The 13591-nt window shown below is 36.9% G+C and overlaps 2 protein-coding genes across 3 annotated transcripts in view; both read left to right on the forward strand.

The window, feature by feature from the left end:
- Positions 1 to 13591, forward strand: part of fstl4 (follistatin-like 4) — a 204839-nt gene that overhangs the window by 187547 nt on the left and 3701 nt on the right. For both annotated transcript variants that reach the window (NM_001031843.3, XM_087300214.1), the window contains exons 11-15: positions 1795 to 1821; positions 2059 to 2177; positions 2543 to 2692; positions 3552 to 3659; positions 7683 to 7795. In NM_001031843.3, coding sequence (NP_001027013.2) covers positions 1795 to 1821; positions 2059 to 2177; positions 2543 to 2692; positions 3552 to 3659; positions 7683 to 7795 — 517 coding nt within the window. The remainder of the gene's footprint in view (positions 1 to 1794; positions 1822 to 2058; positions 2178 to 2542; positions 2693 to 3551; positions 3660 to 7682; positions 7796 to 13591) is intronic.
- ddx46 (DEAD (Asp-Glu-Ala-Asp) box polypeptide 46) overlaps positions 1 to 13591 on the forward strand; it is an 800847-nt gene that overhangs the window by 69042 nt on the left and 718214 nt on the right. The gene's annotated exons all lie outside the window — the stretch shown is intronic.

The raw sequence follows: 13591 nt of genomic DNA on the forward strand, positions 1-13591 counted from the left end.
AGACTCGACATTGAAGCAGCGGGTTCACGAGTTTATGAAAACCAACTATAAAAGTCCACTTTTATATCATGAAGCTGTTCAGCGTTAAAAATTACCTGGACATGTTCGGGAGATCATGAAGAAATCAGTCCTTTAAGTTAATTTTTTTTTCTTATTGACTAAAAACCACTGCTATACAATAACTTGCTGATTTGAACTAACCTAATTAACAGAGTAATGCTTTTAAATTGTATTTTAGGATGAATATTGTATCTAAAAAATGTTTCTTACTAAGATTTTTGTCTTGTTTCTAGTCCAAATATCTACAAATTCTGAAATCAATAAGCATGTTTTAGTCAAGCAATACATATTCTTTTGTTTTCAGAAATAATGAGTCAAAATTAAGTGAGTTTTCACTTAAAACAAGCAAAATAACCTGACAGTGTGGGAGTAAAATAATATTGTTTCTCTTTTTGACATAAGATATAGTAATTATTATGTTTCTATTGTCAAAATGATTGTATATGGATATATATATATATATATATCCTTATTATATATATATATATATATATATATATATATATATATATATATATATATATATATATATATATATATCACTTTGCGCCAGAAAATAGACCGACTTTGTTCTGGTCTAAAGATCAGACTATTTACAGTTTCTCAAAATAGCAACGCGCCAAAACACGCCTGCTTTTTTAGAGCAGAACGCCTATGGGCGCACATTTGAGCGCAAATGCATTTGCTATTTAAACAGTGTGGCGAAACACCTTAAAATGACCCTTGCACGGAGCTGAAAGTACCAAAAGACTATTGCGCCGCGCCTTGCGCCACATTGTACTGGGTGTATGATAAGGCCCTAAGTGTGCATCCGTGACTGAAATGTGACCTCCGGTGGACAGTAGCAGACTCAAAAATGAGATGCAGATTCAGAGTTCCACATGAGGTTATTAATTAGCAAATAATATAAATATTATGAACATAAACATTAGATGAATAGGTTGCATTGTAACCCTGTGTCCAAACAACACGCTACATGACGAGATGCACAGTGATGAGCAGTTTGGCTGTTTGCACCAGACGAAACAGAAATGTAAACACAGCCATTCAGAAGCACAGAATAGAGCACTCACTGCACTCCTGCACAATGCTACGGTTTACAATCTATTGAATAAAGCTCTTGAACATGATTAAATGCAGATGCTGAATCACTGATATGTGTTGGTTTGCACTGAGTCTGAGTTCTGAAGTTCAGTTTCAGACGCTTTATTGTATTCTCCAGATCTGAGCTGAACTGTCTGCTGCTGCTGTCAGTAGTATGGCGATGAACGTCATGTGAAATGCGCACTTTATTAACATTTAACACTGAATAAAGCACATGAGCTGATCATTGTCAGTTTTTTATTGTTCAGCTGTGAGAAATAGAAGCCGTTTCTCTACAAATCTCTGGTGTTCAATAGGACAAAAACTCTTTAATATTCTTATAATTACTATAATACTCTTTAATAATCTTCTTTTAATATGGAAAGTGTTCCTTCTATCATGTGCCATTGCTTTTGTTTAGAACACGGGTTAAATCGGTCTTATATCAGCCTTTAGGCTTGACAGTCAGGCTTGCTCCTGTTGGTGTCGGCAATCTGGCAACCTGCGCTTGCTCCTAGTTCAACCACTGGGTGTCAACCTTACAAACTGCCCGTTTGAACAAGGTAAAAAGAGTATACATTTGCCATGCACAGAATGTGTTTGTGAATATCTTTTTGCGGTTGTGTTTTCTTCCTCACGCTGTCCATCCAGTGGCCAACATTCTGTGGAGAGAGGAAGGTAAATCTGCATCATTTATAATTAATGTCTGATTAATGTTCAATGTTCTGTGTGTGGACTTTAAGCTCTTGAAGAAATCAATCAATCAATCAATCAATCAATCAATCAATCTGTATTCGTTTAACATGTTTTCATGGTAACATTTTAAAGTAATGGTCACACATAAACTAATAATGTGTGTGCGTTTGCGTGTGTGTGTGTGTGTGTGTGTGTGTGTGTGTGTGTGTTTGGTCTCAGGGCTCAGCGTGGGGAACATGTTCTACGTTTTCTCCAATGAAGGCATCACCGTCCTGCAGCCTGGAAACTGTGAGATCCGCAGACACATCACACACACAGAGAGGATTCTGGGTACTCATGTGAGTCCTGAAACCAAAACATAACAACACACACACACACACACACACACACACACAAGAATCTGTGTTTTGCTAGTTTTAGGACTGAAGGCTTGTTTTTCTAAAATATCCTGTCACGATATAAGTGATGTAAGTCCTGATATCAGTATATATCACAGTATACAGCAGCATTTCAGTAAACACACTCAGTTAATAGTCTGTATTTACTGACCACATGTAAACACTCGCTTTGTACATTTTAAAATATACTAAGATGCATGTGTGTGTGTGTGTGTGTGTGTGTGTGTGTGTGTGTGTGTGTGTGTGTGTGTGTGTGTGTGTGTGTGTGTGTGTGTGTGTGTGTGTGTGTTTCTGTTGTCCCACAGGAGGAGTTGTGTCCCAGAATCTCAGGCGTCTCCTCTCAGGAGTGTGTGTGGTCGTCAGCGGTCAGCGTCAGGGAGAAATATGTGTTTGTTTCTCAGCCGCTGCTCAACAGACTGCTGGTGATGGACACACAGGCGCAGAGGGTGGTGCAGGTGAGCCACACACACACGAGCACAAATAGGTTAAAAGTAGCTGTGCTTCCATCCAAACATGCCGATTGGGTTTATGTGTTAAACTGTAATATTACATAATAAACATATAAAGCAGCGTGTCCAGTCAATGAGAAACAGTAGAGCATCACCTCCTCAGCTAATGCTGCTCCTGCACAGATATCACTAAGAGAAGTGGAGTGTGCGGCACTGCTGGGATTCTCCACTGCGGTGTTTGTTCTCCTCTAATAAATAAGATGCACCTCAGAAGACCAAATGCAATGAACGCGGTGAATGTGGTGGCTTTTGGAGGTGGGAGATGGCAGCACGGACAGATGCTCAAGACAGTTCTGGAGGGAATGATAGTAGGTAGTGCTGTCGCCTCACAGAAAGAAGGTCGCTGGGTCGCTGGTTCGAACCTCGGCTCAGTTGATGTTTCTGTTTGGAGTTTGCATGTTCTCCCTGCGTTGGCGTGGGTTTCCTCCGGGTGCTCCAGTTTCCCCCACAGTCCAAAGACATGGGCTACAGGTGAATTGGGTAGGCTAAATTGTCCGTAGTGTATGAGTGTGTGTGGATGTTTCCCAGAGATGGGTTCCCAAGGCATACGCTGCGTAAATACTTGCTGGATAAGTTGGCGGTTCATTCCGCTGTGGCGACCCTGGATTAATAAAGGGACTAAGCCGACAAGAATATGAATGAATGAATACTGAAGCACTGTGATGAAGCAATTTATTATGCACACATTTAAAATATACATAAAAACATGTGGATGTAAACACAGCTACTGAGTAATATTAATTTAATTATCTTAGGTACATTTAGTTAGATGTTAATGCGACTAAACATTTTCTCTTTTTTGCAGGCGGTGGAAACAGATGCGATGCCCGTCAAGCTCTTCTATGATAAATCTCACGATCAGCTGTGGGTTTTGAGCTGGAGAGACTTGCTGAAGAGCAGATCTACACTACAGGTGAGCTGAAGATCCACCACAAACACACTGAAAAAAATTATTCAGAGATGATTCCTTGGATTTACTAAATTTTTTTACGTTAAGTGGTTGTAAACAATTTAGTTGTGTTGAATTTAAAAAAACAAATTAAGTTGAACATTGTTAAACTTAATTTGTTTGTTTAAATTCAACACAAATAAATTGTTTGCAACAGTTTTGCATGCAACACTTTTTTCAGTGCAGCATGTGTCTAAACCTTCAAAATCTTACACTTTTCTACATGCATTATTAAACATATCACCGTAATGTTATACTTTAGAAGAGTCAAAAATGTACAAACAGCTAAGAATAGCACACAAATAATGTTTTCTAACTCTCTGAAATGGTGACGCAGTGGCACAGTAGGTAGTGCTGTCGCCTCACAGCAAGAAGGTCGCTAGTTCGAGCCTCAACTGGGTCAGTTGGCGTTTCTTTGTGGAATTTTCTTTGTTCTCCCATGTTCGCGTGGGTTTCCTCCGGGTGCTCCGGTTTCCCCCACAGTCCAAACACATGCTCTATAGGGGAATTGGGTAGGCTAAATTGTCAGTAGTGTATGAGTGTGGATGGATGTTTCCCAGTGATGGGTTGCAGCTGGAAGGGCATCCGCTGTGTAAAACATATGCTGGATAAGTTGGCGGTTCATTCCGCTGTGGCGATCCCAGAATAATAAAGGGACTAAGCCGACAAGAAAATGAATGAATGAGTGAACTGTCTGAAACTGAATCTTTTAGGCCCTGTTTACACTAATACGTTTTCATTTTCCCGCTGACACTACGCCAGAGTTTTCGAGTTGAAAACACTGAAGAGGCTGTTTTGGTTTTAAACACTGCTGCTTACTGTCGGTGTGGATGGAGGAAAGTTAAGACATCTGAAAACGGAGGCGGGACTGCAGTCGTTCACCTCTCTGATTGGGGCTTTTTCTGATTGGGTCTTGCGTCCTCTCCTTGTAAGTTAAGACTTTGCAAGTTTAATATGGAAAACAAACTGCCGAGGACACGTCGGGTAAATCTTTCAAGGGGAACAGTGTACTTTATAACCTCATTCACATCAGCCTGGCTAGGCTGTTTCACTTTCTTAACAATAAAATGAACACATGATATGAGGAACTGCCTATTTTCATTCTGATATTAGCAACTTAACAGACACCAAAACTGTTGAGGCGTCGTGTAGCTGCATATTTATATGCCCGTCATCTTCACTGTATGCATATTTATGTAATGTGATGTGTATTTATAAAGCGCATTTATCATGTATGGCCATGCACCCAAAGCGCTTCACAATCATGAGGGGTGGTCTCTCCACACCATCACCAGTGTGCAGCTCTACTTGGATGATGCGACGGCAGCCACAGGACAACGGCGCCAGTGCTTCACCACACACCAGCTATTGGTGCAGTGGAGAGACAGTGATAGAGCCAATTCGGTGGAAGGGGATGATTGGGAGGCCATGATGGTAAGGGATAGAGGGACTTTGGCCAGGACACCGGGGTTACACCCCTGCTCTTTACCAGAAGTGCCATGGGATTTTTAATGAGCACAGAAAGTCAGGACCTCCGTTTAACGTCTCATCCGAAAGACGGCGCCCACTGACAGTATAGTGTCCCCTTTACTATACTGGGGCATCAGGCCTCAGGTTGAGCGCCCCCTGCTGGCCTCTCTACACCACCTCCAACAGCAACCTAGTTTTCCCATGTGGTCTCCCATCCAGGTACTGACCAGTCTCAGCCCTGCTTAGCTTCAGTGAGTAACCGGTCTTGGGCTGCAGGGTGATGTGGCTGTGTTATAACAAAACGGAGCCTATAACATCACTGCCTCTTTTCATTGTTAATCAAAAATTTGAAACATACCCTCTTTCACTGATAAATAATGCCCATTATTTTAATGAAATAGCAATACTGACAAATTGACCCTCTTTCAGTAATTACCTTTATAAACACTGTAAATAGATTATACAATATAGGAAATAAAGGCAAGCAGTCAGTCAAATGTGCAGATTCAGTGTACATGGTTATATACATTAATATATTACCTTATCTTTGCGCTCAAAACACATTACCTGAGAACAAGTAATAGATTCAAAAGACCAAAGTCAGGGAATATGTCGTTAGACAGAGACAACAAGATGAATTAAATATCACGTTAAGTAAATATAATAAGATAAGATCCAGCAGTAGATCCTTGATGAGCGCTCCGATGTGCGCTGCTCTCACCTGGGGTTTTGTGTTCAGAGCTCAGACCTCCGCATACGCTGCAGAGCATGCCCGAGTGTGTGTGTGGTTACGTGATGTGTGTTTTCAGCGGCATAGTGTGGACAGAGATTATTTTCAGAAACTCTAGGTCAGGGGTGTCAAACTCAATTCCTGGAGGGCCGAAGCCCTGCACAGTTTAGTTCCAACCCTGCTCCAACACACTTACCTGTAGGTTTCAAACAAGCCTGAAGGACTCAATTAGTTTGATCAGGTGTGTTTAATTAGGGTTGGAATTAAACTGTGCAGAGCTGCGGCCCTCCAGGAACTGAGTTTGACACCTGTGCTCTAGGTGAAACGCCAGTGTGGAAGTGGATCACTTTTATTCTAATTTGCCGTTTTTAAAATGAAACGTGTTAGTGCGAATAGGCTTTGATCTTAATTGTGTTTTTTGTTTTTTTTGTGACTGTCGCTTTAAATTCAAATGAGATTGTGCTCTTTTCAAAAGAGGGCGGAGCTATACACACCTATGCATTAGCATAGTGGCAGATTTAAATTCAAGATGAAAATTCTATGCTAATGAGGGAGAGATGTGCACTAGTGGGCGGGGTTTTCCCCCACTGATGACACGTACAAAGGAAGAATGTCAATCAAAGTGTTTCATTCATCAAGTCTGATTATAAACAATACAATTAATACATGTTGACCACTAGAAGCTGGATATATTCACACACTGCTGACACACAACTGGGTGATTTCTGCATAATAGCTCCCTTTCATGTGGTAGGTGATTTCAGATACAGCCCTAATATTAAACAATCCAGGTTTGTAGTGTAAACAAGTGCTCAAACAACATGTTTAATAGCATGCGTGCTGATTATTGTCAGTTCACTGATGTATGTGGGAAATAATTCGTAATATCTTCATGCCAGCGCACATGTATGAGCAACGCAGTCCCTCAAAGACAGAACAAATGAAAAGCTTTTTATTTAACAAGCACTGTGTGCAGCTCCTGCCCCTGCACATGAATAATGCATGCTTTATTAATAGTGGGGAAAGTCCTCAGGTGTGATTTCTTATTGAGTCGCGTCGCCGCTGGAATAATGAAGGCGTTCGCTGTGAATCACTCACAAATGCTAAAGAGCTGCAGAAGTGGCTGCGGGCGGTGTGGATTCACAGCACAAATAATAAAATAAATGAGAAAAAGGGGCTTGATAATATTCCTCTGCTTGTGAGTAATTGACCCGGGCATGGGCAATTTGTCGAGCCCGGAGGCAGCACTCGGCGCGAGAGGTGAAATATCAAACCCTTTTTTTATTTATTTATTTATTAAAGGGCTCAGTATTCTTAGTCAAACATTAAAGCTGCTTGTCAGCTCATTAGATTAAACAAATGTGGCGTTTGGCTGTGATCCGGCACTCATCGCACCGTCCACACATCAGGAGCTCATTCACCATACATATATAAAAATATCCAGCTACTAACACCTTCTGTGTATTCTGTTTACTTGCGTTTGTGAATTGCATTATGGGATGTTGATCTCTGCTCTGTCCACTTTTGATGTTGAAAATTCAACTCTACAGTTCAACAAAGGAACATCTATTGAAATTTCAGTCCTTTGCAATATTATAATGCATAAGAAAGAATATCCAGTGAGTAAATACGTCATGTGTATTTATATAGCGCATTTATTATGCGTGGCCATACACCCAAAGTGCTTCACAATCATGAGCGGGGTCTTATTAAAGTGTTATCGAGAGTTAAATGTCACAGGAGTGCCAGTAATAGTCTGATTTTCGTCTGTTTGCGTTGATTTGCAGGTGATCACTTCTGCAAGCACAGCGGCGGAGCAGCGTCAGATCATCCGAACTCAGTTTGAAAGGGTTCAGGATTTCTACATTCCTCCGACAAACCTCATTATCACACACGTGAGGTACAAAAACCACCATAAACTAATGTCACATTAGCAGCATAATGCATACACAAACATGAAGCCAGCACATGATGTACAGCTAACCCTCCTGTTGTCTGATAATTCTGTGTACACCATCACCAAAGCAGCTCTCATTCACTTCTATTCATTTTTGGACATTTAACAGCTCATTACGCTGCTGGATGTTTCTTATGATATTATTCTGCTTTGTCTGTATAGTCATCCAAACACTTGTTTGTAGAGTGAGTTGAAGAATAAAGTTAATTGCTGGCGGGTCAAAACTAACTCGAAGGACAACTGTTGCACCCTAAATGTGTACAAAAGCATATAAAACTATTAATTTGCTCTAATACTGGAGTCATTTTAGGTTAATAATAATTAATATTAGGTTAGATTTAGGTTGTGATGTCAGGTGACCAAAATTCAGTGTCTAGCCAGTATCTCAGGAAGGAGTTATTTTGATGTCCAATAATGACGTTGATATTCGGTTGACTTTAGGTTGTGTTGGAAACCGACCAAAATCCAAGCGAGCCAACATCTTAAACCAACGTCATGTTGACGTCAAATACTGACATTTATTGGTCAGGTATGGCAACCAAAATCCAACGTCTAATAAACGTCATAGTAGTAACGTCCACACAACGTCAAGCTGTAAGATCATTAGACGTTGATAAAAAGACACTAATTTTAGGTTGATTTTAGGTTGCGATGGAAAGTGACTAATATCTAATGTCTGTTTGACAGTGGACATTGCGTCAGTCTGACTTTGGGTTCTGACATCAACCTGATTTTCATTTCCACACAAAAGACAACGTCCCCACGTCATGTTGACGTCCTGAAGGGTCTACTCTGCAAAAAAAAAGCTTTACTTAAGGTTTTTATCTTGTTTCTGGTCCAAATATCTAAAAACTAAAAATTATAAATCGATTATATATATATAGTAATACACAAAAAAAATTTATTTATTTAACCCAATGGTTGAGTTAAACATATTTGCTGCTTTTTTGGATTATTTTTAACCTTTATTAGGTTATTTATCAATAACTAAACCAGTTGGGTTGAATATTTGGTGCTTTGTTGGGTTATTTTTAACCTTTATTTGATTATTTATTTAATAACTCAACCAGTTGGGTTAAAATTTTGAATTTCCAGTCAACTGATTTAACTGACACAGAACCGTTGTATTAATATGCGTGCGTAATGTTGTTTTTGCGTTATAAAATTTAAGCTCTAGAGCAATAGTATAGGTTTTTTTTAACAAATGTCCTCTCCGTGTCGTGTTTTTTATATCTGTTTCACCAGCACTCTTAATTATTGATGATGCAAACACGAATTTCATAGCCAATCTATATTAAATGGATAAAACGCTTTCTCTACCTCACATGTTCATGTCTGCAGTTTGTTTGTTTTTTTGAAGAAATGATACACATATTTGGGATATTCGGCCATTATTCTCAACCTTAGGACACAGCGGAGACATTTATTTATTTGCACAGCCGTAATTACAAAATAAATAGTAGTAATAGTAATACCAAAATAGAACAAAATATATCTATTATATATATATATATATATATATATATATATATATATATATATATATATATATATATATATATATATATATATATATATATATATTATATATATATATATTATATTATATATTAAATATATATATGCACATACATACATATATACATACATATATATATATATATATATATATATATATATATATATATACATACGTATACATATATATGTATGTATATATACACTGTAAAAAATTTCCAGGTTTTCACAACAAGTTACTGTAATTTTTCACAGTAAATTACATTAGTATCCCTTCACAGTATTTAACTGAAAAATTCACAGTAATATGTTGTATTCATAATTTTATTGTGAAATTACGGCAGGTAGCATGATTACAGCAAATTACTGTGAACAGGGCTATATCTTTTGCACGTTAGTTATAGAAATTCAAACCCTTTTTTAACTCAACGTAGAAATTAATACAAATGAACTTTTAACAGATAATAACAGAATGTTATAGCCCCCAAAACGATTTGGTTACCAACATCTTTTTGATTGTACTGCACCTTTATTTAATTTTATACAGTTAACATAGAATAGGAAATAATATTTAATGAACATAACTGTGTGCTTAGCCAAAACATAATAAACTGGAATAAAAAGTAATTAATTAATGAAACCAAAGACTGTTAAACAGCCAACAATTATTTCAATGTCAGGGTAAATGTCTGCTTTAGACGGTTTCATGAGTATTGGGCACCTGTCATCGCCTGGAGGTCACTAATCTCAGAATTAAATATATATATATATATATATATATATATATATATATATATATATATATATATATATATATATATATATATATATAAATTATTATTTTTTTATCTATATTAATAAACCACAGATTAGAGTTTTAAACAACATTCTAGCATGAAAAACAGTTAAAACTTCATTTTCGGACGCATATAGAGCCATCGAAGACGGGGCAATTGTCCCAATGTCTAGCCTGAAGACAGGCACCTCTCGGCGGATACATGAGTAAAGAGCGCCGTTACCGCCTGGAGGTCATAGATCTCCGCTACCGGCAAAACACACTTAAAATTACACACAATCTTTACTAACAATCCACAGATTTGAGTTTTGAAGAACTACATTCTCGCATGAAAAAGTGTTAAAACTTTATTTCATTACATATTACAAGCAATATTTATAATATTATGTGCCTTCTCATCCACCATTACAGCTTGATGCAGCTTGGTGCGAAATGAATCCTGGGAGGAAAAAATAATAATTCTCAATACACTCCAAACGAACTTTATTCTTATTGTTAAAGTCAGAGATATGTAATATTTTGAATGGCGAAGAAAATAATTAACTTTATATTTCAATCAATATATTACTCTTGCACTGCTTCGGTTCAGGACTCGTGTGACATTGAATCAGATTCAGATATTTTATCAGACGTGTTCATGAGCTCGAAGTGATCAACAAGCAATTCGTGTACAAGCAGTACACGAACCAAGCAATATGATGAAATATTAATGAATTATATGTTTGCGTCTTACAATATTATACAAAACGGAATCGTTTTCAGGCGAATTCGACTCTTTACTGTTCACTTAAAGGAGCCGAATTCGACTCTTTACTGTTCACTTAAAGGAGCCGATTCATTGAACAGAACTGACTCGACTCGACCGCAAACAAGCGCCCATCACCACAGACAACGCCGTCGTCTCTTCACCCAACGGATTCATCCTCGGTAAGTGTTAAAATATGACTTTTGTCCGTTAAATGATTGTTGTATGTGTATTTCTGTATAGTGCGTGTCATTTAACAGGAATTTACCGAGTACTTTAGTTGTACTCGCACGTACAGGGTTTAAGCGCGCCTTTTTTTAAAGCAAGAAATTAACGACGCCAGATGGTGATTGTAGTGTTTTCTGAGGTATTAGCATAACGTTAACGTTAGTTCCTGAAAAAAGAAAGGGAATTTTCTTTAATTAACTTCTTGTTAACTGCATTTTATGTTTCAGTATAAGACTGAAGTAAAGGTGAAATGACTATAACGTTAAGGTAAGCTCTGACCTTCACTTAAGTTAACGTTACGGTTAGTGACCATCATGTATGTTAATTTTGTTCACTGTAACGTTAACGTTAAGTTAGTTAAATAAACTAAACTCATTATGAAACAAGTCTTAACTGTTTTATTAAATGAGGCTTATAATACAATTCAGTTGTATTCTTTTAAACTAACACTAACACAGTACATATTGTATATTTCTCATTGGTGTTAATGCAGTGCTAACATTTACTAATGAGAACTAATTGCATATTGTCACTAACTGTAGATTTTATTTTTTGGTGTTTAGGTGTACCTGATAATAGCTAAAGTGTGAGGTGAGTGTAAATTCTGAGCACACAAATATAACCTAAATTCATTATCACAATCTAAACATATATATATATATATATATATATATATATATATATATATATATATATATATATATATATATATATATATATATGAGTGTGTGCGTGCGTGTGTTAGGTTGAGTCTTATTCTACTCTTATTATATTCAAATTTTTTTGCAGCCACAGCCACTGATGTTGAAACACTGATGCTACCAATCAACCCTCGCTTGATTATTAAAGGTAATGTTGATGCCTTCCTCATTTTTATTAGATTTTTAAATGTCAGGTTTTTCACAGATTTTTTGTGAGCAGTTTCTTGTACAAACTCTTTTTCTTCTTCCAGAAGTTCCACCAGTACCTCCAGTAGTAGTAAATATTAGACAAAGATTTTTTTAAACTATAGTTTTTATTTTTATTAGCAATTTTACTGGGCATGTGTGTTTGTTTGCTTGGTTTTTAATAGGCAGAGCATGGAATGTCAACTTTGTTTCTACAAACAAATTTAATTATTCACAAACACCTCTAATTTAGTCCTTCTTTCCCCCTTTTAGTCTTATTCCTTGGAGGGTCGAGTGGTCATGGGACCTCACCTGGATTTCACAACTGACTTTGAATCTGGTCTGAAACTGAAGTATGCTGAAGTTGCCTTTTGCACTCTGGAATTTAAGGTAATGTCTACAATAAATATTGTAACTGAGGGGGGGGGTTAAACAAGGAATGTATAGGAGCACAAGTCATGACTCCCCTTGTCCCCTTGTTATAAAGGGCCGTTTTGCAGACACAAATTGTTTGTCTGTGCTGGAGACCAGAGGGGAAGCTGTCTTTAAAAGGATGGGGCTCTTATACCATATGTGAAGTTAACTATTCAGGTGAGTGGATTACATACAAGTCATTGCAAATGCATAAATAGTGGGAAATTTTTACTGGGCAGCACAAATTAAGTGAAACTCAAAAAAACGTTGATAAATATTTGGAATATTTGCAAAAAACTTGATTGAAATGAATACAACACAAGTGCTGTATCACTTCAATCAAGTTTTTTTTTTGCAAAATTTTCCTAATATTTAAATCATAAAAAATTAGCTTAATGCAAGAAACATCCTGCTAGTATTCAAGAGCAAGTGCTGTGATGCATGTGTTAACTTTGCAATAAGTGTGAACCCAGCATTAGATTATAGTCTGTAAACAGAAGATGTAAATCAAATCAACTGTTTTAAAATGCTCTGCCTAGGTCATTAAAACCACTATTTGTTGTTGGACTGTTCTTGATTGTGTGTTTGTGATGGAAATGTTTTTCAGATGTTTTTGTTTAAATGATTGCAGTTTGACTGAGCTACAGTATTGTCAGCATGTTCAAACTGAGCTAACAGTAATTTTGCTCTGTAGTGCAGCAGTAGTGTCCCAGTAGTGTTGTATGAAGCTAACTGTTTGTCTGCCCTTTTGCTTATAGGTGCTTTTTGGGCACCAGTTTTGAGATGGGAGACAGACGAAGTCAAAGAAGCAGAGAAGACACATCAACCAGCAAGTGTGTAAAATTATCAGGAAAATGATTGACCTTGAATAGACGACTGCCTAATTTAGCAAGAAGTTTTGTCTCTCTCTCTCATGTGTATATATATATATATATATATATATATATATATATATATATATATATATATATATGTATGTATGTATGTATGTGTATATATATATATATGTATGTGTGTGTGTGTATAAATATATATATATATATATATATATATATATATATATATATATATATATGTGTGTGTATATATATATATATATATATATATATATATACATATATATATATATATAATGAGAGACAGAGAGAGCG

Source organism: Danio rerio, chromosome 21 (assembly GCF_052040795.2).
Source record: "Danio rerio strain M-AB ecotype USA chromosome 21, GRCz13ab, whole genome shotgun sequence".
NCBI lineage: Eukaryota > Metazoa > Chordata > Actinopteri > Cypriniformes > Danionidae > Danio > Danio rerio.